This window comes from Thermobia domestica, chromosome 8 (genome assembly GCF_964235325.1).
Source record: "Thermobia domestica chromosome 8, izTheDome1.hap1.1, whole genome shotgun sequence".
In the NCBI taxonomy this organism is placed as follows: domain Eukaryota; kingdom Metazoa; phylum Arthropoda; class Insecta; order Zygentoma; family Lepismatidae; genus Thermobia; species Thermobia domestica.
Genome location: NC_137461.1, coordinates 70,979,157 through 71,006,058, shown reverse-complemented (window position 1 = coordinate 71,006,058; position 26,902 = coordinate 70,979,157). Strand labels below are relative to the sequence as shown.

The window sequence follows — 26,902 nt, the reverse complement described above, 5'->3', positions numbered from 1 at the left end:
ATTGTCACAGATAATCCTGTTTGAATGTCACTCCAACGGAAGGAATCTCTGAACGTGAAATATTCATGGACGCCGAAGAAATAGAGGCCGAACACTTATTGACTTCCTTTGCTGATTGATAAATAATAATTGTAATTATAGCATGTCCCAAACCAGGTGGACATGCTATAATTACAATTATTATTTATCAATCAGCAAAGGAACTCAATAAGTAAACCATTTCAGGTGAGTTGAATAGTTTACATTTCTTGTTTATTATTACTCTGACTTTTACATTTCTCATTCTACAAACGATAAGAATCTATCGCCGAACGTTGTAAATCCTCATTTTTGTATCTGTGTCTGGGAAGTGTGTGACTTACGGATTCTAATGCGATATTGAATCTTATATCCATTTTTTTCAATTTTTTTTTAAAAAAAGTAGGCTTATATTCTTTACAAGAGTCGGTCTATTAAATAAAACAATATACCTTCCTTATATTTCAAAATACAAAAAAATGCAGGTACAGGTACCGTTGGAAAGGCTTTATAATGCCCTACAACCATTGTTTGAAGATATATTTTGAAATATTTTATGATTACTGAGTTATTTGCATTTACACTTAAAACCAGGTACTCAAAAACTAGTTATTTTTGTTATTGTATCTCGAAAGAAATTAACAATGCAGACAGCACGTTTCATTCCGTACATTTGGTAATTAATTATCTTCAATCTGAAACAAAAACGACGGTTTTACCACTATTCTGCGGAAAGTTATAACCATTCCCAGAAAACACTACAAATTCTGGTGTCGGCCATTTTGATGACGTCATATTTCCGAAACCCGACCCGATATTCTTTGGGACTTCCTGTGAAACATTTACGAGCGAATGTGCTAAGCGTTCCCGGTAAATTTTGTTTTTTTTATTCGGAATATTTAGGTTAACATGCAAATAAGCTGAATTTGAATGTATTTTAAATTGCGTTTTCCTCCCCCACTTCCACCCCCTGAAAAAAGGGGAAGCGTACATCAGAAAGTCGGGGACTTTTGATATGTCATTTAGAATGACCTAATGAACGTGTTTGTGAAGTAAAACCTTGGCTTCTAATTTTTCCGAAGAAAAATGCTAAAGTTCCTGGACTATCGGTCATCAGATGACGTATTTGGAACAAACAAAAACGAAGTTACAAGGAATTGAAAATTTGACTTTTTTCAAAGAATTTTATTTCGAAAAAGTGCTTACGTATCGCATCCAATTACGTAGATGGTTTTCAACAGACATAAAGATCATAACGCCGTTTACAATAAATATATATATATACAGTAGTCTCGATTATCCGAGCTAATATGGACTGGATCTAACTCGGATAAGCAAATACTCGGTTAATACGGATGGATACATAGAAAATTTTGTACAGTATTTGTTATTGTTGTTCATTGACTATTTCTCTTGATTGGATTATTAATTATTGTGATATTTATTGCTTTTATAGGACATACAGTACACTACATAAAACACAATACAAATAAGGCACTGTTTAGCATACACATATCTTTATATATATATATATAAGTCTTTCGGAGTCTTCTGCTTCATTAAGCTGCTTAGTTTCTCGGCCGCTAAACTGCGCAGACGTCGTAACACTATAACCTTGCTATTCGACGCAGAGTAGTACTTTCTCGATTGCTATCAAACCATTCGTGTGACTGATTCTTTCAACATTTACCATTTTATTATTATCTTTACCACCCGAAGTGTTATCTTGTGTGACCAAATTTACAATGGTCTTATCAAACAGTTCATACTATTCATAATCTCGCATCCAATCACTCACATCTTCATTTGTTACTGCCTCTGTAACCTGTAGGCTGTTTATGACATATACTAATTCTATTTCATTTGAAGATTCTTGAATTTATTCCATCATGCTATCATTATTTGGCAAAATATGTTTTCAGCTTTTCAGAACGATAGATTCTTTCACACTGTTCCAAGATTCTGTCAGCCAGCAAATGGCATCTTTTATATTAACCTCTTTTAGGCTTTCGACAACTGTATTGTTATCTTCTAGATCTTCCGATACGTGTTTCAAAAGTCACACGGAATAAACAAAGTGTGGCAACGTCGGGCGTGGTCGTTATCTTTACGCCAGCTTCACTTTTGCTTTGTTGCTGAAACAAAGGCTTCCAAACAGGTTTTCTCACCTCAACCATAGGTTGGTAGTCAACATGGAAATTTTAAAACTTTTCTCTCCCTTGGGAGACCTGCTTTATACTTTGATCAGATATCTTCTTCGTAACTGGATCTAAATATTCTATCCTTGGTCTTCCTTTTCCTGGTTTTCCTTCTGTCTTTCCCTCTAACACGGTGATCCAATCGGAATGCCAAACAAGATGGCCGAGCATGCTGTTTCTTCTTTTCCTTGTTGTCTTCATGATCTGTCGTCCTTCATTAACTTCCTTTAGTACGTCTTCACTCCTTTTCCTTTCGGTCCATGATATGTGCAGCATTCTGCGCCAACACCACATTTCAAATGCTTCCAGCTTGGATATTTCAGCTTTTCTCAATGTCAATGTCTCTGGCCCGTAAAGCGCCACAAGGTCTTAATAAATCGTTTTCGAACGTCCAAAGACACATTTCTTGATATTAGCAGTCCTTTTTTCCTATTGAATGCTTATTTAGCCTGCGCTATGCTTGAACTTACGTCTTTTCCACTCCTCCCGTCCGAGGATGTTAGAGGAGAAAGTCTTAAGGTCTTCAGTTTTTTCTCCCTCTACCCATACGTTTGTCCCTTCCTGTCCTGCTCTTGTGCATTTCATCACTTTGGTTTTCTTCTTATTTATCTTCATTTTGCATTTTTTTTTTTTTTTTTTTTCAGTTGGTCGTTCAAGTTTGAAAGTGCTTCCTGTTAACTCCTTTTCATTCTCCGCTGTCAGTGCTATATCATCAGCAAATCTTATTGCTGAAAACCTGGCCATTTACTTTCACGCCTTTCTCGTTTTTATCAAAGAATTCTTTCACAATCTCTTCTATATAGACGTTAAACAGGAGAGGTGAAAGTCCACATCCTTTACTTATTCTTGCTTCCTTCTGATCTCTTCGTATAACAGCTGTATGGTTCCTGCAAAGTTGACATATTATTCTTCTGTCTCTGTAATCCACCTTCAGATTCTTCAATGGATATATATATCAAACCATTATGGAGATATAAAAAATGGTAAAAAATTTGTTAAATGAAGGTTTTTACAAAAGTTGTAAGCCTACCTATGAACAGAGCAGCAGAGAGTTTGTGGATCGTGTTACTTTTCAACGTAGTCCCCTGACAAGATCGATGTTCAAGTGCGTTAATGCTGCTGGTAAAAAACGAATTGTCGAAAGCGCAATTTCGTCTACGGCATGTATGACATCATCATCAGTGTCAGAATGAGTACCTTCCAACTTCATTTTTGAGCCTTGGAAAAAGATAAAAATCAGAAAGTGCCAAATAAGGCAAATATGGTGGGTGGGGCACCAATCCGTAGCCGCAATCATGAATTGCTGCCATTGGGATGACTGACTTGTGGCTAGGGGCATTATCTTGTTGAAGAAGCACTTGCTGTCAGTTTCCCACGACCCTTCTGCCGAATATTATCACGCAGTTGTCATCAAAGATTTGTATGGTACTCCCTTGTCACTGTTCGCCTCTTTGGAAGATAATCCACCATCACTATCCCTTTCGAATCCCAGAAAACCTTCCGAATCACGTCTCCAGCTGAGAGGACAGACTTGACTTTCATCGGAGGGGGGGAGGGGATGAGGGAACTTTGTTTGGACTCTAGTTGGTAATGATGAGCCCACGTCTCATCTACTGTTATGAATCGAGTGCGAAAGATATCTGAATTTGTCCGGAAGAGATGAAGACTGTCCCTTGAATTCTTGCGTCTGGTGAGCTTTTGATCAGGTGTCAAAAGTTTTTGCACCCATCTTGCGGAAAGCTTGCTCATTCCCAGATACTGGGTGGGTGATAATTCGGTCAACGCTTGCAGTAGAAAAGTCTACTGTAGTCTCAGTAATCTGTCTAGACTGTCATTCGCCGATCATTCATGATGATTTCAAGCACTTTGTCAATGTTCTTCTGAGTTTGTGCTTCCACGGCCTTTCCTGACTGAGTGTCATTTTCAATGGAGACTCTCACACCTTAAATTCGGCTCCCCTTTTCTTCACTGTGGCATATGAAGGGGCACTATCACCTAAACTAGCAACCATGTGGATCCTAGTGGATCTCCTGCGGCATTAAACCTTTCTTGTGGAGATATTCAATAACAGCTCTCGCCTTCAATTTCTCCATTTGGTCACATTTTTCTCACTCCTTTGTCGTTCTGGACCTATAATAACATAATCGAAGTCGATATTCATACCAAATTTGGTATGACATCACAGGGAAAGTTCAATAAATACGACCTAATAGTGTTACATATCTAGTTTTAATATTTCTTGGTTAGGCTTAGAATTTATGTAATAACCCTGGTATTGTTAAAAGTGGTACGTATATTTATGGTAACTTTTTAAAGCAATTTTTTATTTACTTTGATTCTATAACATTATAACAATGCTTTTTGGAATCATAACATCTCGGAATCACACGATTTTAAGCAGATTAGCAAATTTTGCCAGTGTTTACTACGTCTTCAGAACGGTCTGAGGTATCAAATTGCTGTAAACTGCTATGATCTTCACCTATTGAACAGAATCTATGTAATTTGATATGGTAATTATCTACGTAGTTTTTCACAATAAAGCTTCTGACAAAATCAAATTTTCAATCCTTTATAACTTTCTTCCTATTCATTCGAAATGAACCATATGATAATCATAATATTAGACACTGAAGTACTTTGGATGTGCATTGCCCCGTTGGTATTACTTGCGTTATTACTGTTGTAAAGGCCATCAAAATGTGGATGTTTGGGATACTATAGAGTGCTTAATTTGTAACACTGAATAACAAGTATGATATTGTAACCTTTCGTTTAACATAGATTTGAAACAAGTAACAACCTGACAGTGTACAATTTGAAAATATAACTTTATGTTGTGTTGGGAACATCGTTAACCTGGTGGTATCACATAGCGTATGTCAATGTCCCTGCTGGTATTTCCATGTTAGCGTCCTTAGTTTGCAACACAGCATGATAAGTACGGTACTTCGCTTAACAAATAAATTTGAAATGTGTAATAAACTGACGTAGTGCCACTTGAAAAGATACAACTTTATGTTGGTTTGGCCATACTGTTAACCTAGTTGTATTGAAGAGTACGTCAAACGATATCATCACCTTGGAAATTTCATCTTTTTGTATATATTAGTTTAAAAGTTACAAGGGTGTATATTATTTTAAATTCACTACTAACATAAATAATGGAACACAAATATTACACTAAAGTACCTTAATTTTTTATCTATTCTTTAATATTTTATACATCATAGTTTCTTTAATACCAAAAGACTTAAATCAATTGCTATGTACCATGTCATAAATTTAATATTTTTGTAACCGTAAAATAATCAGTAATATAGTATGAAGTTACTCAAGTACATGCCGCAATAATAACAACGCATGCTTAAGAATTATAATCTTAGTCATTTATATCAGTCTTAGTCTCACCTTGAAGAATTGATTAACTGGAACTTTTAGGCAAATCTCATAATTTTCTTGCCAGACACGACCTTTTTGTAACTGAAAATATAATTGATTGTAGAAAAGATTTTCTTAACTGGAGCATATAATGATCTGGATTTGTTTGTTTGAGTTTAACACCCCACGATTATGCCTGGGCGACTAAGGGAGACGTGGACCTACTGATTATAGTCCAATCCGAACCACTTTTTTCGTTCAACCGTACCCCACCGAGAATCGAACCCGGGACCATGCACACTAAAGGCAAGCGTGCTAGCCATTAGGCCAAGCGGGGATCCTCAAACATACAGAGGTTGTTCAGTCTACATTTGGCCAATTCGACTTACTTAAAAATTTAGAAGAATCCTTGGCGCCAGGTCCGTAAGTGCTCGATGTGTTTCCCTTGGTTCCTAACAATAGTCCGACGCAATTTCCACTGTAATAGGCTTCTCTGAAGAACTGGGAGGGGAATCTTGTCCCATTTCCTTTGCACTGCTTTCCAAAGTCTTTCCACAGTTGTCACACGCCGTTTTCCCAAAGCCCGCTTCAGCAATCCAAATCACAATAGTCCATAGGACTTGCATCTGGGGATTTAACAGGTCCCTCACTGAAAGGTATCATCTGTATACCACTTGCCTCCTCCATCTCCCTGTAGAATGCGAGGGACGATCGTGAGGTATGTGATGACGCCTTGTCCATGTAAATGCGCACCAGATTGGCGTCATTTCCGTACATTGTTGGAATCTCATGTTCGTAGATCGGCCGCATGATCTGCTCCTGAAAATACTACGAATTTATTTTGCAGTTCTTCACCACCCTACGAAACTTCAGTTTACCTCAGTAACAGTAGCCAGTAACGACCATGAACCTTTTGGGAAGGATTCTTTACAGACACGGACCCACTTTCTGAAGTTCTTGGATCCTTCTCTCAGTACATGATGGCTCTCGGTTTGCCGCAGTCGGAAAGGTAAATCCATGCTTCATCGAGCGTTACGACGTACATCCACCTTTGTTTTGCCAGATGCGATTCGTACAGCTTCCGGGCGTTACACTTTCATTCCTTTTGGTGAGCATCCTTTTGGCTATACACCTTTGTGTTGGCGGATTTTCTTGCATTGCCATTTTGCGAAGTTTCCTCTGCATGGTGGAAGTAGCCTTGGTGCATTCCCGCTTCCAAGGCAACTTCGTTGGTGATCCAAATGGTGGAGCTTCGTTGCCCTTGTACTTTTTAATAACATTTTTTATTCCACTTAAACTGATGTTGCAACCATTCTTCTTGCACTGTTTTCTAATGACAGAAACACTAAAGTGGGCGTCATAACCTTCCCAAAACCGGCTTAGTTTGGGCAGCATTTTGGTCACACAGCGGAAACCCATATACTTGAAAACAAATTTAACACAACACTCACAACAATGGTCCTGTTTTGTGCGTTATTGTCGTCCGCGCGGAAAAACAACTCCGTTCCCAGGAAGCCACTGCACAACACTGCAGGACGCGATGAGCCAGGTCGGGTGAGTCCATTCTGCCCGGGAGGGGAAGGAACGAAATCGGCTAAACGTAGGTTGAGCAACCTATGTACAATGAAGTGCTTTAATTCAATGTTAGCACTGACAATGAAGCCTTGTACAATATAATGTAATTTTAGCTGTTTTTAAACTTCCGTATAGGGAGGGAAACTTTTTTTAAAACTTTAAAATATACGTAATTGTTGAAAATAAAAATTCAATAAATTAAAATACTAAGTCTAATTATTGTAATCAATAATTAAATTAACAATTAAACAGATAGTTAATGTTCTAAGAATCATGCTTTATTTTTTTTAATATATTTTTAAAATTAGTTTTATCTGGAACTTTAAATAACCAAAATCACGTTCAGCGAAGCAACTGTATTTCTAAAGTGTTGTGCTTTTTGTACATTTTGGTTGCTCTAATCATTAGCACTGCTATTCGTCTATGCCGTACCGAATTTTCCGGCATAAAAATATTGCAGCAGGCTTACAAAGTACCGTACAAAATATTAATCAAGAAATAACGTTCACTCTACTGACCATTAAAATTATACTTACTTTGACAGTAGCCCCTTCAGCTTAAATCTTCTTGCTACTTTCATTATGTCTAAGGCAGATAAATTTTCACTGGAAATGTTTATCTCATCAGTATAGACCCATCGAAGTACTGCTTCTCCTACATCGTCAGATATATCTCGCCAATCTGAAATGTTGGAAAGAAAGAAAGAAAAAGGCACATAACAATTTTGCTTAAAATACAGTTCATACAAGTGGTAAGTGAAATATCTAGAAGCAAATATTGTTATTGACCAAATGTTTTTACGAACCGTGTAAGTACAGGATCCGACAAAGAAGTTAAACCATTTTAACATATTCCCCTCAGTAACAATATACAGTAAGATCTCTCGTAACTGTTACCCAATTAACTGGCAATACCAAAACAATGATACACTGAATGTTCTAATCTAAACTTGAAAATTTTGGCCTATGACACATTAAAAGATATGCAATGAGTTTGCACTCTGGCAACATCGGCGTATTCTTTGTCGATTTGCCTCGGGCAGCTAGTTCAGAACGAATGCTTCACACAATACCTCACTCTAAGCGGTTCAGAGTCTAAGAGGTTTTTCGTGGGTTCTTTTGTACGTTATATCCCGAAATTCGTGCCAATAGACTTCATATGTCGCTATATTGAGCTTACATAAAAATATAAAATCATTCACGTGGTGTCGCCATAGCTACTCAAGTATTCTAACGCTTAAATTAAATATTTAATAGCTGAAAAAGATTAAGAGAGAAATCAGCAGATAGAATATAAAATTGGAAGCTCTACATTTTCATTTTTATACAACACAAAGAAGCAATGTAGTTAACTCCGAAAATTTATTATGCAGATAAAAATCTGCAAAAGCTACAGAAAGTAGGAAATTTGTACATCAATTTCGGTGTGAAGAAGTGGATAGTGTATTATAAGAGTGATACTGAATATAAACAAGTAAGTTCTCGAAATAAGTCCCGTTGCTGCCAGTTACGAGAGATCCTATTAAACACAGTAGATGGTCGTAATTGAAACAAGACATGATATCATTTGTAACACCATAACAAACATGTCATATGTAACACGGAAATGCATACCAAATGAAGTAAAATAAAAATTTAAAAAAAAAATCACCTGGTGGAAAAATTCTGCTACTTTCTAGTTAGGAAGTAAAATAACGAGCGATAACAACTGTAAACAAGAGGTAAGATCCAGAATAGCTCAGACAAAGGAGACATTCGAAGGAAAACAGAAGCTTCTAATCGGAAGCATACGCATACAACTGAAGAAAAGGCTGATGTATGCATGTGTGTGGACTGTGGAGAGTAGCACTGTATGGACTAAGACAGGACACTAGCAGAAGAGAAAAAGCGGAGAAAGGAGGCCTTTGAAATGTGGTACTATAGAAGAATGATAAAGATTAGATGAACGGACAAGATATCAAATGAGAGAGTATTGGAAATGTCAGGAGAAAAAAGAAGTATATTGAAGATTATTTTGAAAAAAAAAAAAGAGAGAGAGAGAGAATGATTGGACACATTATGAGACACGGAGGAATCACGTTAGTAGCTATGGAGGGAATAACAAAAGGAAAAGTACCTAGAGGAAGGACGCGATTGCGCAGGATGGTAAAGCTGTGTCAAGCCAATCAATACATTGCTGACTTGAGATGATGATAAACACCATATTACGTACGTAACCATCATTGTCGTATACGCTCTCGAAGTCATTGAAAGAAATTATCCATCACAGATGCCAGTATTCTACATGAAATTGCCTCGACTTCTTCCTGAATTCTTCAGAGATTATGGAATTATTCTATTCTTCTTCTCATTCTTAACGTTAAATTAGATTAGATTAGATTTTTTTAATCATTCTATGGACCATATTACATGTATGTTTGTACAAAATGATAATAGAAATTGTCAGTATATAAAATAGATACAGTACTTGGAACAAATATACGCTCTTCTTTCAACAACTTGTGTAAATAGATTAAACCAATTCTATAATTTATATAACAATAATTATATATATATATATATATATATATATATATATAGCCTTAATTACTATTTTAATTACTGTATATACGTGTATATTCGTATTTATTATCTGATATATACAATAAGGATTTAATCATTTCTTGAAGTTTCACAATGAGTTGCTAAGTTGCGCACTGAGTTGACAAAGAAACTTTTTTCATGAGTATTTTTATGTACCCAGATAGCTTATTATACAGTTTTACATCCATATAGATATGTGATTTTTCATATGTAGATGTTTTATGATACACCGTAGGTAAGTTATCTTCTCCACGTATAAGATAGTTGTATCAGCATCTCGTTTAATATTATCCAAATAATTCTGAGAAGTTAAAATATGTACAGTACAAAGAAAGAACTGTCATCATATTCAATGATTCAAATAGTTCCTTACAGCTGCTGCGTTTCGGCGATTTTGTAATGATTCTTGACACATTTTTTGTTGTTTGAGTACATTTTGAAGTTTTGACGAAGACCCCCAGCAGGCAATCCCATGAGAATAGAATATGACAGAGTACAGAGACAGAATTGATTCTAGACTCAATATTGGGACTAGAGTTCGTATTATGTACATGGCCTAAGCTAATTTTTTGCTTAGTTTGTCTATGTGTTCTTGCCATGAAAATTTATCATCTTCATACATACCTAAAAATTTTACGATATTAGTAAATTTACATACTTCATGATTTATGAATATCTGCGGTAGTTGGTGTGATATTGTGTGAGATAAATGGTGGTACACATACTTTATCTGCATTTAGTTTTAATTTATAGTTGCAGAACCACTGCATAAGTTGAGATGTTGTAAGATCAATGGCTTCTTGCAAGCTATATCTGTCTTTTTCAGTTACAATTACTGTTGTATCGTCAGCAAACAGGAGAATATTACCCTTCTCTATATTTAAGGATAAATCATTAAGATACATAAGAAACAATATAGGTCCTACAACTGACCCTTAGGAACGTCTCTTCTATTTATTTGTTCATTTGAGTTTATTTTACTCAGAGTTTTAGCTGTTTCGTCCATATGAAGAATTTGTACAATTTGTTTATGATTGTATAAGTATGATTTGAACCACTCCAAAGCAATACCCCTAATACTATACTTTTCTAATTTACTAAAAAGTATATAATGAAAATGAAATGAAATCTTTAGTTTTACGTCCCACGGTTATGCCGGTTAGGCTAAAGGAGACGGTGATGATGAGAAATGAATGAAACAGTGGAATGAAGAAAATGGGAGGAAACGGGAGAACCCTGAGAAAATCCATGAGCACAATATGTTCACCACGAAGTCCACACGGCGCGAGCTGGGATCGAACCAGGGACTCCAATCACCGGATGTGAACGCTGTACCACTGAGCCATCGTGCCCCCAAAAGTATATCATGTCTAGACAATTGAGATTTTGAAAGGTCACAATATATGCCTACAGGGTTGACTTTTTGATCAATAGATGTTATACCTACTGTGATATATTTATCTATGAAAGTAATTCTGGATTTACCTTCTATAAAGCCGTGTTGGGTTTTCGAGATGAAATCTTGTTCATTAATGAAACTTAGTTGTCGTTTACATACTAGTTTTTCAACAAGTTTTCTACATCCTTTTCTACATCCTTTTTTGGACAAGGGTTTGACGACTGATAGTTTTAATGCATCAGGGAAGATTGCTTGAGAAAATGACTCATTAATGAAATCCGCTAATGCCAACGCGTTAATATGAATATATTTCTTCAAAAGAAACTATGAAATATCATCCATTGCTGAAGACATTTTATTATCAAATTTACGTACTGCTTCCACGGTCTCTTGTGAGGAAATTGGGATAAGGAAAAGTGACTTACTAATATACTTAAGCGGCTGTAGTCTACATGTGTCACTTGGGGTAGTTATATCACGAATAGCTTTCTCTGCAACGGTACAGAAGCGATTATTTAAGTACTCAGAAACAAATTTTGGGTCATTTAGTTATTGTCTTTTAAACGTAACTCTATACTTTAGTGTTTTTCATTTACTTTTCCTAATTCACACTTTATTATATTGCACGATTCTAAGCTGTTATTATGTGCTGTTTATATATATATATATACAAGGATTTATACTTTTTTAGTAATCACGAATTTCTATATTATTTGCTTCTTTGCTAAGACCGAACAGTTCTTTAGTTTCATACTAGAAACTCTAATGCCATTTGTAATCCACGGTTTGCTATATGTATTATTTACTTTTCCATTAGACAAAAGGAAGCGCTTTCAAATAACAGTTTAAATTTATGAATAAAATATATGAAAATGTCATTAAAGTTAGGTTTCACAGTTCGCCATTTCTGAAATTTTCGTTGTCAAGCAGAGAGAAATTTCGCTATCTTGTGTTCATTATAGCGTCTTTTCCCTAACATATCATGTCAATTTACTACTCTACCATGTCTTTCAATTTTGAAGTGCTGCCGGAACTTACGCTGCAGTGAATTGCTATCATACAGTCATTTCTCTTAAAATACACCTCAATCACAAAGCGGGATGTGCTGGAGTCCAAACATCCATTGCTAATAAAATGGCGTCGCTTCTGATACAACATAGCATAATCATTTTCATTCTCACTGCGAGGCTTTAAGGAATCATCCACTGCAAGTGGCACATAAATATTGTCGGACCCTTTAGTTTACATGAGTGCAATTTCAAGGTGTACGAACTTAAAAACACAAAAGTAAATTCAATTCCATTTATGAATATTTGAAAAAACTCATACTCCATGTGTGAATGCTTGAAATACATTCATATTGCAAGGTTTCGCATGTCTACACGTCATGCAATAATCACGTGTGAACTACATGTGTTAGTAGTAAATAAAAACAAACAGATGACGGTCCCGAAGAGGAGTCGCCCACCATCGCCAACAGTCGGAAGGACGAGGATCACCGAAGGAAGCCGACACTACAGGATAAAAGGGAGCTGCACGCCTCGACCGGTAATAATATTTAGTTATTAATACTAGAATATGGCATTGTTTGTTAAGAACTCAGAATGAGGTTAGCTTTCTTCAGACATAGTTTTACGAAAACATATTCTTTCGTAAGCCATGTGACACTACGCATGAATTTTAGTAATAATTTATTAAATAGATAAAACTCTGAAATACAGGCTATTTAAGACTGAATTTAAGAAGAAATGGAAACGAGAAAATTCAATGCAGTAACAACCTCTATTCAGACGGTACGGAGGAAGGGATCTATTATTCAGCTCAGAATTAGAATTTTGTTCACGAAGAACTTCTGTACCGTACTGGAGGCCACATACCAACAAGTCAATTCCATCAAGATAGGAATTTGAAATATTGTATTTTTACGAATAAAATCTTTCAACATGACAATAAAATCAATCCAATTTATTATTACTAGCTTGTATCTTCATTGAGAAAATATTTTCAAGTATCTATGAAAAAGAAACAGAAAGAAAACCTAAAATACGTTCTTACCTAGAGATTCAACATCAGACAGTGATGGAACTCCCCAAGAACTACTTCTTGCTGTTAGTACAAAGCGATGAGCGAATATACTTCTATTACTCAAATAAACCATTATATCACTGAAAAATTAAAACAATATACAAACAAATATGTATAATTTATATAAACAGCACTTTTTATCTAAAACTTGCATTTGACCATCTCACTGGAATTTGGGACGACACACCACATATGCGACAATTGCATCAGTTTTGACTATTCTCTAGTGCGATTTCAACATTCTTACAATTTTCAGCAGCCATCTATATCCGCTAACTTTTCTTTTTTAATACTAATAATCTGCAATGCACAGTATTTCGAAGCAAAATCGTTATCTCCTGCCAGCAACAAACCGCAAATTTACGTGTTGCTATTTTTTCTTACATAGCTGACAATATTGCAAATCCTTACCCAAAAAAATCTGTCTTCTTGTATCATATTATAAAGGAAACTATTGAATAACCACACAGGTTTGATGGTAGCCCATAAGATTGCTTACGGATCACAAATTAGTATTTTAGATGCATCTACCTAAATAACTTTTTGTTTTACAAAATATAAGTAACTATGTATGTCTATAAAACCCATTAATTAATTGAATCAATCTATAGTTTCATTGAAAATACAAGTTGCTTACGTTCTTTAACTATCCTTACGTTCTAAACATAACACAATACTTTAGCTATAATATGCCATAACATTTCAAACGATAATATTTATTCAAACATGATATTAAAGAAAATGAAAAGGATATCTTACTTCTGTATCCAATTAAGTGTTATTTCGTATATGACAAGCCAATAAAAAGTAGAAAATATACTGAATGCATCATCATATTATTCACAAAAGGAAGACTGAAGTATATAAAAAAAAAAATTCATAATAGTGGTAATGTGAAAGACTAACTAAACAGACTGCAGCTTTTGTTGCTAATAATATCGAGTCATCTGTACATATTTTTATTGGTAGAAGAAACGGTTTTTGTTTTCATACTTCTGTACCTCTACCATACATGCCATGGCATGTGATAAATTTGTTATTTATGTTTTAAGAAAGAGACTCTGAGAAAGATGGGAGTTCCCACTGAAAATTTCGGTAATTACTATACGACAGACGTACACTGGGGTGACCAGACGTCCCGTTTTTAACGAAATCGTCCCATTTTATTTACAAAGTCATCTGGTGTCCCAAGAAAAATGTAAATGGGATGCAAATGTCCCTATAAAAAAAACTAGAGTCCAGTTTTTAGCATACTAGCATACTAGTAATTTCTTGTACGAAATTCTTCAGTGATTTGAAGGAAAGAATAGCCCTTCTACAAGAAATTCAACTTTTAAAAAAAGGCATTCAAGAGACAATGGATCCTCCTAATCTTAGTTCCTGTTAAATGTTAAAAGGTAATGTAAAAATTAATAAGGTTAAATCAGTAAAAATCTTACTATTAATAAGGTTACAGACTTCTTCTTTGATGCCATGAATAACGATTGAACAATGAATATACTTCCATGCGTTGTCAAATTATGCCAGTTTGCCGTTCTTTTATTTTCTAAATCTGGTCACACTAACGTATACCAAGATTAGTCCATGTGAATATTTGTAATTTCATATGTTCTTGTGAACACAATTTTCTACGAGAAGTGACTAAGTACATAATTTTTAATTTGTTTGGTGGATATTAAACCGTTCCCTACATTATACCGGGTGAGTGATACAATTTGCTGACAATTTTCAATACGAGGGTAAGTGCATTAATTCATCATAGTTTTTCTGTGTGATTTCAATATGTGTAGCTATTTCCAATTATTTACGTCTCTCCAGCTCCTTCCGAATATAGATAATTATTTTAAGAGTCCAGTATGTAACGAAGAATGGATATTGAGAAAAACACCAACATATGTTGAAATATATATATGAAATTACACTTAATTGGATACAAAGGTAAGAGCCTCTCTTCAGTTTTCAATATGTATTCTATAGCATCTTTAAGTATGTGGTATTAAGGAAGTCAAAATAATTCTTAAAACTACATTGCAAATCAAAAGGAACAATTTTGAATCTTATTATATCACAACGATAAATCCTACTTATATTTGTACAATGGTAATCTTGAAAAACTGAATAGTACAGGGTGGTCCAAAAGTAGGTATACAGTTCCATACTGAATTTTATATCATTTCTTATTATCAAACAAGTAGACCTAGTTTATTATTTGTTCTTAACGTCTTTTTACTTATAACTTAAGCCCGGAACAGTCGAAGCAAATAAATCCATAAACTAGAATGTTACACTTGATCAATGCAGGGATGTATACCTCTTTTGGGCCACCCTGTATGCCATCCAAAAAAAAAAAAAAAAAAATGAAAAATGAAATGAAATCTTTGAGTTTTACGTCCCACGGTTATGCCGGTTAGGCTAAAGGAGACGGTGATGATGAGTAATGAATGAAGCGGTGGAATGAAGAAAGTGGGAGGAAATGGGAGAACCCTGAGGAAACCCACGCACACGGTGTTTGTCCACTACAAAGTTCACTTGGCGGGAGCTGGGTTTACCCGGGACCCCATGCAACAGAGGTGAATGCTCTACCACTGAGCCACTGTGGCCCTCTGTATGTCATCAAAGTTTTGTTAAAAAATCAGGGTTCCAATGACGTCGATCCCACCTAAGATCAAAATATTGTCTTTAACGGAATCACACGGTACACAATTTATATCCCCTCTATACAGATTTCTTCCTTATGCAGGGAAAATTACAATATTAAAATTTATGAAATCGAACATGTGTGTATAAAGATGACAGCTTACTGAACGTATAGAACACATTGCACAATGCACACAGTACCCACTTCAATGTGTTCCTGTAGTGATTATTAACTTTCTCCTAAATTCTCATCAATACTTTGCCATAATGTACGAATACCCTTCATTAGGATGTTTTCTAAAATAAATTGTGAAAGTGTTGGGTTATTCACACTCTAAGGCTAGGTTATTCACCAATTCTTAAGCAAATGAGCATTGCTATCTCACTAAACAACAAAAACACTTTATCAACGTATTTTATGTTTATTTCCTATATCTTTAATAATATGACAGAAAGTGCACTTTTTTCCAACATAAATTATTTTTCAGGTTATCTCAACCTGTCTTATAACAATTTATCGAACAGTTCGTTAAACAATGCATCAAATTTGATTTGATTTGAGTCTGTGTTTAGCATCCCTTTCAGCAGCGAGACTACATGAGAAGTGGACCTATAGCTTAACGTGGGATGCGAACCACACGAGCTTCCGCCGGGAATCGAATCCGGGTCTCCTACGCCAAAGGCGCGTACGTTAACTGCTTAACCACGAGGGAGCCCACAATGCATCACTGCAAAGAACCGGGGTTTAAATACAGAAAAAAATTCTAGACAAAAAAGTGGGATGATATTATTAAAAATTTAATTAATAAAAATTAAAATTCACAAAGTCCTTTTTACATATGGAAATTTGTATAAGAGACTGGAAGAAAATATTACATAATTTTATAATCTACAAAGATATTTTAAATTGTTACAATTTTAGTTATGAAATATGCTTAAAAAGAAGCATCATTATAAGGAAGGCATTACACTGTTAATGTGTACATCTAAAATGGGAAAAATATTTTTTTAAAAAAATCATCATCAAGTTGGTTAATTACACATTTGTTATAGCAACATCAACTCTTCAAGACTATATCTTACTTAAATGCTAGAAATTTTTTATTAGTTTGGCGTTGAAGAGGAGGACGCGTTGTCTCCATGAACTCAACCAACTCTTTGATAATTTCCTAGAAGGTAGGTAAAAATATCCTGGACAAGAATTTATTACTTTGCATTTTTTTGTCAAATTATATATATATATATATATATATATATATATATATATATATATATATATATATATATATATATATATATATATATATATATATATATATATATATATATATATTTGGTCTAGGAATTAATTCGTGCGGTTGGTACGCACACATTGAAGCTGTAGTACAAACACAAAATACATAAATACCTTAAGAAAAATATTGTCCATCGCTAGCCACCACTTTCGCCCATCTGTCAGGCAATGTACGGATTCCGTGGCGAAAGAAGTCCTCATCCTTGGAAGCGATCCAGTCAGAGACCCATGTTTCGATATCTTCTGAAGAAGTAAACCGCTGTCCAATCAAATCGTTGTTCATGCAATCGAAAGTAGTAGTCCGAAGGAGCAACGTCTGGTGAATACGGCGGGTGGGGTAAAACTTCCCATCCGACATTTTCTAAATAGGTTTTGACCGGTTTTGCGACATGTGGGCGAGCGTTATCATGTTGAACAATAAGTTTATCATGTCTGTTCTCCCATTCTGGTCGTGTTCTGGCCAGAGCTTGCTTCAAACGCATTAATTGTCGTCGATAACGTTCTCCATTTATAGTTTCACCCGGTTGCAGCAGCTCATAGTACACCACACCTTTCATATCCCACCATATGCACAGCATAACCTTTGCACAGTGAATATCTCGTTTTGGTTGTGATGGACCTGGTTCACCTGGTTTCACCCAGGCCTTTTTTCGTTTAGGGTTCTCGTAATGGATCCACTTCTCATCACCCGTAATAATTCGATGCAGAAACCCCTTTCTGCTCTGTCGTTGAAGCAGCAATTCGCAAATGGTTTTTCGTCTTTCAACGTCTCTGTATTTCAATTCATGTGGAACCCAATGTGACATCTTTTGAATCATTCCCATGGCTTTCAAGCGTTTGGAGACTGTTGTTTGATCAACGCCTAATGCTGCTGCAAGTTGTTCCTGCGTTTGACACGAATCCTGCTCGAGCAATCCTGTCAATTCTTCGTCTTGAAATTTTTTTGGCTGTCCAGCTCGCTCTTGGTCTGCCAAGCCGAAATCACCACTTCTAAACCGTGCAAACCACTTCTGACACGTTCGCTCAGCTAGAGCATGGTCACCATACACTTCCACCAAAATACGATGACTTTCAGTCGCACTTTTCTGCATGTTAAAGTAATGCAGCAGGACACCCCGCAAAAACACTTTATCAGGCACAAATTGCGCCATGTTCACTTAACTACAAACTGGTGTTGTTGACGCTTTAATCCACTGCCCTATACTACGAACGATACGCGATGACAGGGGTTTGCAACACATGTGTGGATACACGGAACTGTGGGACGCTCCGTTCGTTGCGCCATCTCTTGTCCACCCGCACGAATTAATTCCTAGACCAAATATATATATATATATATATATATATATATATATATATATATATATATAAACCCGTATTTATAAATTGTGCACCCCTGTGCCGCCCCCTGCCATTATCACTGATAAGAAAAATAATTGTTTACATTACTCACCGTCAGTAATGGTTTAATAGCATGTATATTAATAATACAATAGGCTGTCTGAAGCGCTTTTCAATCGAGAACCATAATAGATAGAAACATGAAATGTTAATATGATATCAAAGCTCTTAGAGAAATGATCTAAATGACCTGTTCTAGGTCCTTAGGTCACATCTGAGCTGAGATATGGGGGGGTACAAAATCCTCATAAGAGTAACATAGGGCATTTTAAAAATAATCCAAAACGACCAATATTAGAGTTGAATTCATAGTTTTTGGGGTCGCTGAGATGAATAGTGAGTTTTAATCCAATTCAACTTCAAGGTCATACTCCGCTCCCCAAGAAAGGGGCGAGATTTTAAAAGTACTCGAAAGCGCTAGATATTAGTGTTGAAATAATAGTTTTCGAGGTCGCTGACTCTGACGATATCAGTTTTCATGACGTTCAAGTTCATCCTCACCCCTCTGGATGGGAGCGGGAAAGAATGACTTTTTAAAAGTAATCAGGTAAGTTAGCTAATTAGTAATTACTGTAATTAGAGCGAATTAAACAGACGCGTTTACACGGGACTCTGCGGGTTGTTAGTTTTAAATATTACTTTATTGTGAATCTTTAAAAAAAATCCAAGATTTTGCCGCCCTGTGCTTCAGCACAGAATAGCACTTAGCTAAATACGGGCCTGTATATATAAATATAAAAAAGAAGTCATCGTTTAGTGAAGTACCAGTATTCATGAACTTAAAAATTGGTTATTACTAATGTGAATAACCCTCATGTATACAACATACCTTAGAAAATATTCTAATAAAGGGTATTCGTGTATTATGCCGGAAATATTAATGAGAATTTAGGAGAAAGTTGCACAACAAGAACACATGAAGGTGAACTAGCTGAACCTGCGCTCTCTACCCAGCGCATCATTCACATAATGAGCACGAATCTCGTTGTCATTCCTTACAGCATCTGAACATGTCCCTTTACAATTAAGTGAAAGACGTCTTGATAAAAATCGGCAAGGGGTACCATAAAGGGGAGATTTTTTCAATTATTTTTCAATACCTCGCAACGTTTGCAAGATTGGAGGAGTTTCTAATTCATGTATGATCAGTGTTTTCTTTCTTCTTGCATGCAGTATGTAATAAGCAAATACATTACACACACAATTAATTATAATGTCAGTGATATATGGTGTTCATTGGGCAAACACTCCAAACAATAAAAATCCATCTTAGAGTGGAGAAATGGTTATCCTTTGTTTTTCATTATCATTTGGCCATGAAGCAAACGCCTGAAAGATATACAACTCCTGTATACAAATATGTGGTGTTGGAAGGTATAACTCGTGGGATATGTTGCTTTACTTTTTAAAATTTCAACACTTCCAGTGTACCTCTAAAAAACGTAATAAAGAAATAACGGCCATGTTTTTTAAGAATTCAATAAGAACTGAACAATCAACTCAAAATTTGAAATCGCCCAGCGAAAATGGCACGTTTCTAGCACTTGTGGTTTTCGAGATCTCATTTTCGAAAGGATTGGAGACAAGCATATGAACTTTTCTTGACCACAAACATACAAACCTAGCATTTTAATATACAGGATGACTGGTAATTCAATGCATTCCTTGCAAGGGGATATTCTACAAGTACTTTGGAACATTTTCACCCATATGAACCGGGAGTCGCAAATCAATCAGTTTTTGAGTAATTTGCACATATGTGGTTTCTTTGAAATTTGCCGGCTAACGAGAGGTGCACGAGAAAATTTTACCATGACCCATTTCCACATAGCGTAGAGCGATGAAATTTTACATGTGTAATTCTGTATACCTATGTAGGTCATGTGGTAATGTACAGATCGTAACTCTGCACCATTGCTGTGTTATAGGTCCAAACGTGAAGTAAGGTGAAATGGTCCAAAATCCATTACTGCACCTCAGAAAGCAGCCTGACAACATCGCAGAAATACTTGGCCCTAGGAAATGACTCTCTGGTTGGGAAGAGGTGGAATGAAGATGATCTGTGGTCATGAGAAAACACCAACTATGACGGATTTCATACTCATGGTTGTGCATCTGTCTGGCCAATATTCGAGCAGTGAACGGGTGCATAGTTTTCCAGGGGGTGGATACCTTTTGTCAACATGCCACCCTCTGGGATTTCACAGAATGCCACAACGCACGCAGCAGTGAGGCATACTATATCTTGATAATTGTTGTACCCTTTGGCTGAAAAGGAAGTAATAATAGCCTATGTTGATCTCAAACAATCGTGATCATCACTTCGTCGCTCAGAGTTGAACACAGACTACCTTTGGTGATGGACGTCGGCACGCTCTCATTGGTTTGACTAGGTTTTCCCTGGTTTTCTTCACTCCCACCAGACGAAGGCTAGGATTGTACCTTCTAGAAGGCCAGGGCCAGTTTCTTCCCAAATCCTAGACCCACCTAAAAGACCGATGTGACCCAGGACCTGGAGGTCCGAACCCTTCTTTGAGTCATTCTCTTGCATAAATACATACATAAATAAATTAATTAATAAAGAAGGAAATAGCAATCGAACACATCACTTTAATAACTCAAAATAAAATTACGACCATTGCCGTACCAATTGCCACAATGAAAACTTAATGTTATAAACTTTCTACGAAGGTAAAAAATGTAATCTTGGAAAGTCATTACAAAATAATACATTTGGCACTGTAGCACTAACAAAAGCTTGTGAAAAATAGAAATAGAGCGTGGCATGCCGCCAAAAGGTGTCCGCCTCCTGGAAAACAACGCACCCGTTCACCGCCCAAACGTTGGCAAGACTAATGCACAACCCTGGATATAAAATTCGTCATACTTCGTATTTCTCTTGACTGACCACCATCTTCATTTCACCTCTTCCCAACCACGCAGTCATTTAAAAAGGGCAAATACTTTTGCAATGTTGCCAGGCTCCTTTCTGAGGTGCAGTAATGAATTTTGGATTACTAAACTTTACTTCACGTTCGGACCTATAACACAGCAACGGGTCAGAGTTACGAGCTGTACATTACCACATCACCTACACAGGTAAGCAGGATTACACATGTAAAATTTCATCGCTCTACGGTATGTGGAAGTGGGGCAGAGTAAAAAAATTTCCTCGTGCACTTCTCGTTAGCCGGCAAAAATTTCAAAGAAACCACAAATGTGCAAATTACTCAGAAACTATTGATTTCCGATTCCCGGTTCATATGGGTGAAAATGTTCCAAAGTACTTGTAGAATATCCCCTTGAAAGGAATGCATCGAATTACCAGTCACCCTGTATAGATACTGTGTATATGAAGATAAGTTTTCACTAAAGTCGGATCAAAAACAAGTTTTACTGCACTTCGAAAACCGAATATTATTAATTAAAATCATTAAGTACTTAAAATAAAAAGACTAGTTCTATTTTTGAAATTCATAAACATACAAAAGAAAGCATACCTGTACAATTGTTCGTTGAATAATTTCGCAACTGTATCTAGCAACTTTGATGCGAAGTTATCTTCCTGGACTTCACCCGCAGACGCCACGGCTACAGCATATTTCTTTTGCAGTGCAGCATACTGTGTTTGAAGCTTTACATACTCTTCTTTCAGCAACGACAAATGTTGTTGCGCCTTTGTCAATTCTTCTGTTGAAATTGATAATAATAAATACATTTAAAAAAAAGTAACGAGAAATGAAATCTAACATCTGTTCTTAGTTAACTGATTTTCAAACAACGATATTCTGCTTTAAAACCAGAAAAAGACCCCATATCTGGGTCGCCTGCAGCGGGGAAGGGGACAAGGAGGAAGTTGCACCCCCCCCCCCAATGTTCTTGGAAATACAAGTCAAAACATACTAATTTGCTCTGACACACTATAATACTTAATATATTTATATTAAATAATATAATACTGTATTTTTTTTACTGCAGTTAATTATATCTGGTTAAATAATTGTTGTTTCATACGATGTATTTTGTATACACGTGCATCAAAGTGTGTAAATACTTGCGACTGTTTCTGTCAGTCTTCCTCCCCCGACGCTGTGGAAAAATCCTGCGGGCATCCCTTCCCTATATATAATCAAATCTTTGAACGAGTACAAGGTAACTACCAATACATATAGAAATTCTTAAAATTCTCAATATATATATATATATATATATATATATATATATATATATATATATATATATATATATATATAATGTCTTTTTAACATCTAAATTTCGGATACTTTAAACGAATGTCCAGCATCGGGATGAAATACAGACTTCCTTGATATACAAAAATAAACATTAGACACACACAATTTTCTGTACTATAATGAGTAATTATAGAATAATTATATATACAGAGAGAAATAGTCTCTTTGGTCAGGATGTATTTTGAGTTAGGTTCATGGCGTCTCGCGAAAAGAAATCTTGTAATCTTAAATAATATATATAGGTTTTAACATGGGGCGTAAATGAGGCATCCGGTATATCAATGCTTCAAATGAGGAGCGAAAAGTGAAAGTGAAAAGCTCAACATTAACAACAACTCTGGAAAAATGGATACCATTCAATGACAACATCCTAAATAAAACAATGTGGCTCTTGGCAGACACTTTACTATCAGATGGTTATCTAAAAACAGACAATCACGAAAATAAAATATTAAGAGATTAATTCAGCAAAGACTACAGCGCAAACACAGACTCAGAAATAACTTCAATAACAAATTATGAAAATAAAGATATTTTAAAAACATTAAAACGGAAAAAAGCACCAAAACCAGTCAACATAGAAACAGAAGTATTCTTAAATAACAAGGACTTTCGAACTCCCTATCTCATCCGACTCTACAAGTGTACAAATGAAGAAACCATTCCAGACGCATGGAAAGAAGGAAAACTAATAGTAATATTAAAAGGTCCAGACAAGAACAAAACAACACCGAAATCATATAGGCCAAATGTTTGTTAAATGCTCTCAGAAAAATCTTTGAAAAAATGCTGGTGAATAGAATCGACAAATATAGACCAAATATCAAAAGATGCCAACTTCAATTTGGATTCAGAAAAGGAAAGTCAACCGAAGATGCACTTAGGAAATTCTTTAACGCAACAAACTTAGAAATGGCACAAAATAATATATATATATATATATATATATATATATATATATATATATATTATTATATATATAGCAGCTTTATTCGTCTCTGCAGAATGACAACACTTTTTACAAGTTTAAGGAGTCTGAAAGTATCAGCAGAACTATACAACATCTTAAAAACTATTGCAAGAACAGAAAAACGAAGATACCTGATACCAACATCGATAAAATAAATACGAAAGGTTGTCCTCAAGGATCACTTCTCATCACGGTACAACTTGGTGGGTCGTGAAGCGAAGAAGATATCAAATGCATTTTGCACCTCTACTAGGGATTTGAACTGGCGTCCTCTAAGGAGATTGTCCAAGGAATGGAACAGGTGATAATAGGACGGTACAATGTCCGGGGAGTATGGCGGATGCAAGTGTTTCCCATCCAAGGCGTAGAATGGTGTCCCGGGCCATCCTCGCCACGTGGGGCTCAGCGTTGTCCTGTAACAGGAGGAACCCTTTGCGAATCAGAAGTGCTGGCTCGAGAGTTTTGAGTTTTTCTTGAACACGGCTCAACTGCTGACAGTATACAGTTGTATTGATGCTCTGACCAGCTGATTGCAGTTTCTGATTCACGATGCCGCAAGTAGTTCACGAAACACACAGGAGACCTTCTTCTGGTACAGTGCTGTTTTCGGCTGTTTTGGAATCGGTTCATGGGATATAAATCAATGATGATGATGGCGTGCAGCTTCGTACAGGACCCACTTCACATAACAAGTCAAGACCCTGTCCAGAAAGGCTCCTTCCTGAGACGAGACAGCAAAGAAACACAGGTGTCTGCTCGCGTTGCCTTCTGGCTCAGTCAAATTATGTGGGACCCATCGACAAAACTTGTAGTGCTTTTCAAGTTGATGGAGATGCTACCGAATGATTTCTCCTCTCAACACTGAATTGTAGTCCCAGTTCCTCACGTCTGGCCACTGCTTGCCTCAATTGCTGCCTGCAGATTTTGTACATGTGTTGTTTTCCTAGCACGTGGTGCGTCTTTGAGTGTTTCATCACCGTTCTTAAACTTGTTAAACCACTGCTGCACTGTCCGCGTAGTCACGATACCCTCACCAAAGGCCTGGCATATCTTCCGCCCCGCTGAAGCGGCGATTGACCCGTTTGAACTCGTACAGCATACACGCCCTTATGACGCTCTGTGGAGGTCCCATGTTCACTCTGTCCTTACGCAAGCTCACAGTGTAACTGACTGCCACAACCTGGTAATACGTTGAATATACCCACACCAACAACTGACCTTCGTCTTATCTCCAATCGCATTCAACTCATGGTGTGAGGGGCAATTCAAGCAATAGAATTGCTCCACAAAAAGCAATAGAACTTTCTTGGTTACCTTTATAGAATTTTCAAACACTGACCACTACCAGTGGGTTTTTTAATTTATTTATTTTTCATTTATTTATTTTTTTATTATTATTCCATTGACACTGAATGAAATTGTTGGGATCTTTTCTCGATGAACTACTTGTATCGCCAAAATACTTTTTTGTATGTGCGTACGTATCTAGTTCTGTAATACTTTTACATACCAAATATACCGTGTACACACACATTATATATATAAAATGTGTGTGTGTGTTAGTGCATTTTTAATAAGTTAATTAAGAATAAGAATCTTAAATTCAGAACTTTCATTTATTAAGAAATGAAGTAATTCCTATAATTTTAAACATATGTAGTAGCCAAGCTACAGAAATATATGGTGTCAGATTCTCGTGGAAACATATCAGCAACTACCAAAATCCATGTCATGCCATGTCCATGCCGTCCTCCGAGCAAAAGGTGGAGCAACAAAGTATTAGACAGGTGGTCGCAATTCAGTGAGTACTCAGTGTAATAAGCACTGGCGAGAAGAAATTCTCTATCTTCCACTACAAACAATATGCGGATATCCTCAAACAATATTAGAGTCAATAGCATTAAATGGAAGCAACATTTGAGGACACAAACTTAGACAAAATACCAAAATGAGTCAAACAATAGACAAAACCCAAAGAACACTAATCACATCACAGATGCATATCTTGGGACTCAATTCTGACTATTCTGGGAATTCCATCCCTAACACTGGGCATAAACAAACGAACGGAAAATTACTTATTAAATAGAAATGATCAGAAAAAAGAAATTCTTAACATAGGATCAATTGCACATTCAGAAAATGAAACAGAAGAAGAAATAAGAAGGAAATGGCAGAAAGATGGGCCAGGAAGAATATTTGAAATTTTCCCAGACATGAAACAACGGCTTTGAATTAAATCACACAGTACCTTCTCAAGAACTCACACATTCTCTAAGTAGGCATTGTCGATATAAATTTACACACGCTTGTTTTAATAAATAACTCAAAAATTGCGAACGTGGAAAAGACAACGCAACCCTTGAACATGTAGTTCTCAAGTGTAGGATTCAAGTACAAATGGAACAAAAACGAAACGCTAAAGAACAAAATAACAAAGTAAATAGTAGAAAATAAGGTACTAATTGACAACTTAAATGAATAAGCTCAAAACGCAAGTCAGCACCATAAAATTGCATTGTTAAATCGCACCCAAGGGAACAAAGAAAATCATGCAAAGTGTGAATGAAGAGATGACTCAATCAGCCAGGGAGAAAGGAGGAAGAAAGGAAACAATAGACCTTCAAAATTGATGATCCAGGAAAATCGAACCATCAAAGAATTTTTACAAGTACGAAATGAAAGAACTATGTCGCGTGCAAGTGCGCATCGTTTCCTGGACAAATTCTGCAACACTGAATTGATCCGGACGACGGGCACAGTCCTAGAGAGAGAAAAAGGGGGCCGCGGTGGCTCAGTACTAGAGCGTTCACCTCTGATGAGTGGGGTCTGTGGTTCGATCCCAGCTCGCGCCAAGTGGGCTTTGTAGCATACAAACACCGTGTGCGTGGGCTTTTTCGGGGTTCTTCGGTTTCCTCCCACTTTCTTCATTCCACCATTTCATTCATTTCTCATCATCGCTATCTCCTTTAGTCTAGCCGGCATAATCGTGGAACGTAAAACCCGAAGATTTCATTTTTTATAGAGGAAAAAAATAAATATCTTACAAATGAAGATCAAATGTTTTGAAACACACAGGTAAAAAGCACAAACGAACCCAACTTAAAAA

The 26,902-nt window shown here is 36.2% G+C and overlaps 1 protein-coding gene across 3 annotated transcripts in view; it reads right to left on the bottom strand.

Moving 5' to 3' along the window:
- LOC145692985 (ankyrin repeat and FYVE domain-containing protein 1) overlaps window positions 1-26,902 on the bottom strand; it is a 262,326-nt gene that overhangs the window by 223,453 nt on the left and 11,971 nt on the right. For all 3 annotated transcript variants that reach the window (XM_081768611.1, XM_081768613.1, XM_081768612.1), the window contains exons 2-4: window positions 22,071-22,260; window positions 13,209-13,318; window positions 7,709-7,853 (exon numbers count right to left, since the gene is read on the bottom strand). In XM_081768611.1, the coding sequence (XP_081624737.1) occupies window positions 7,709-7,853; window positions 13,209-13,318; window positions 22,071-22,260 (445 nt within the window). The remainder of the gene's footprint in view (window positions 1-7,708; window positions 7,854-13,208; window positions 13,319-22,070; window positions 22,261-26,902) is intronic.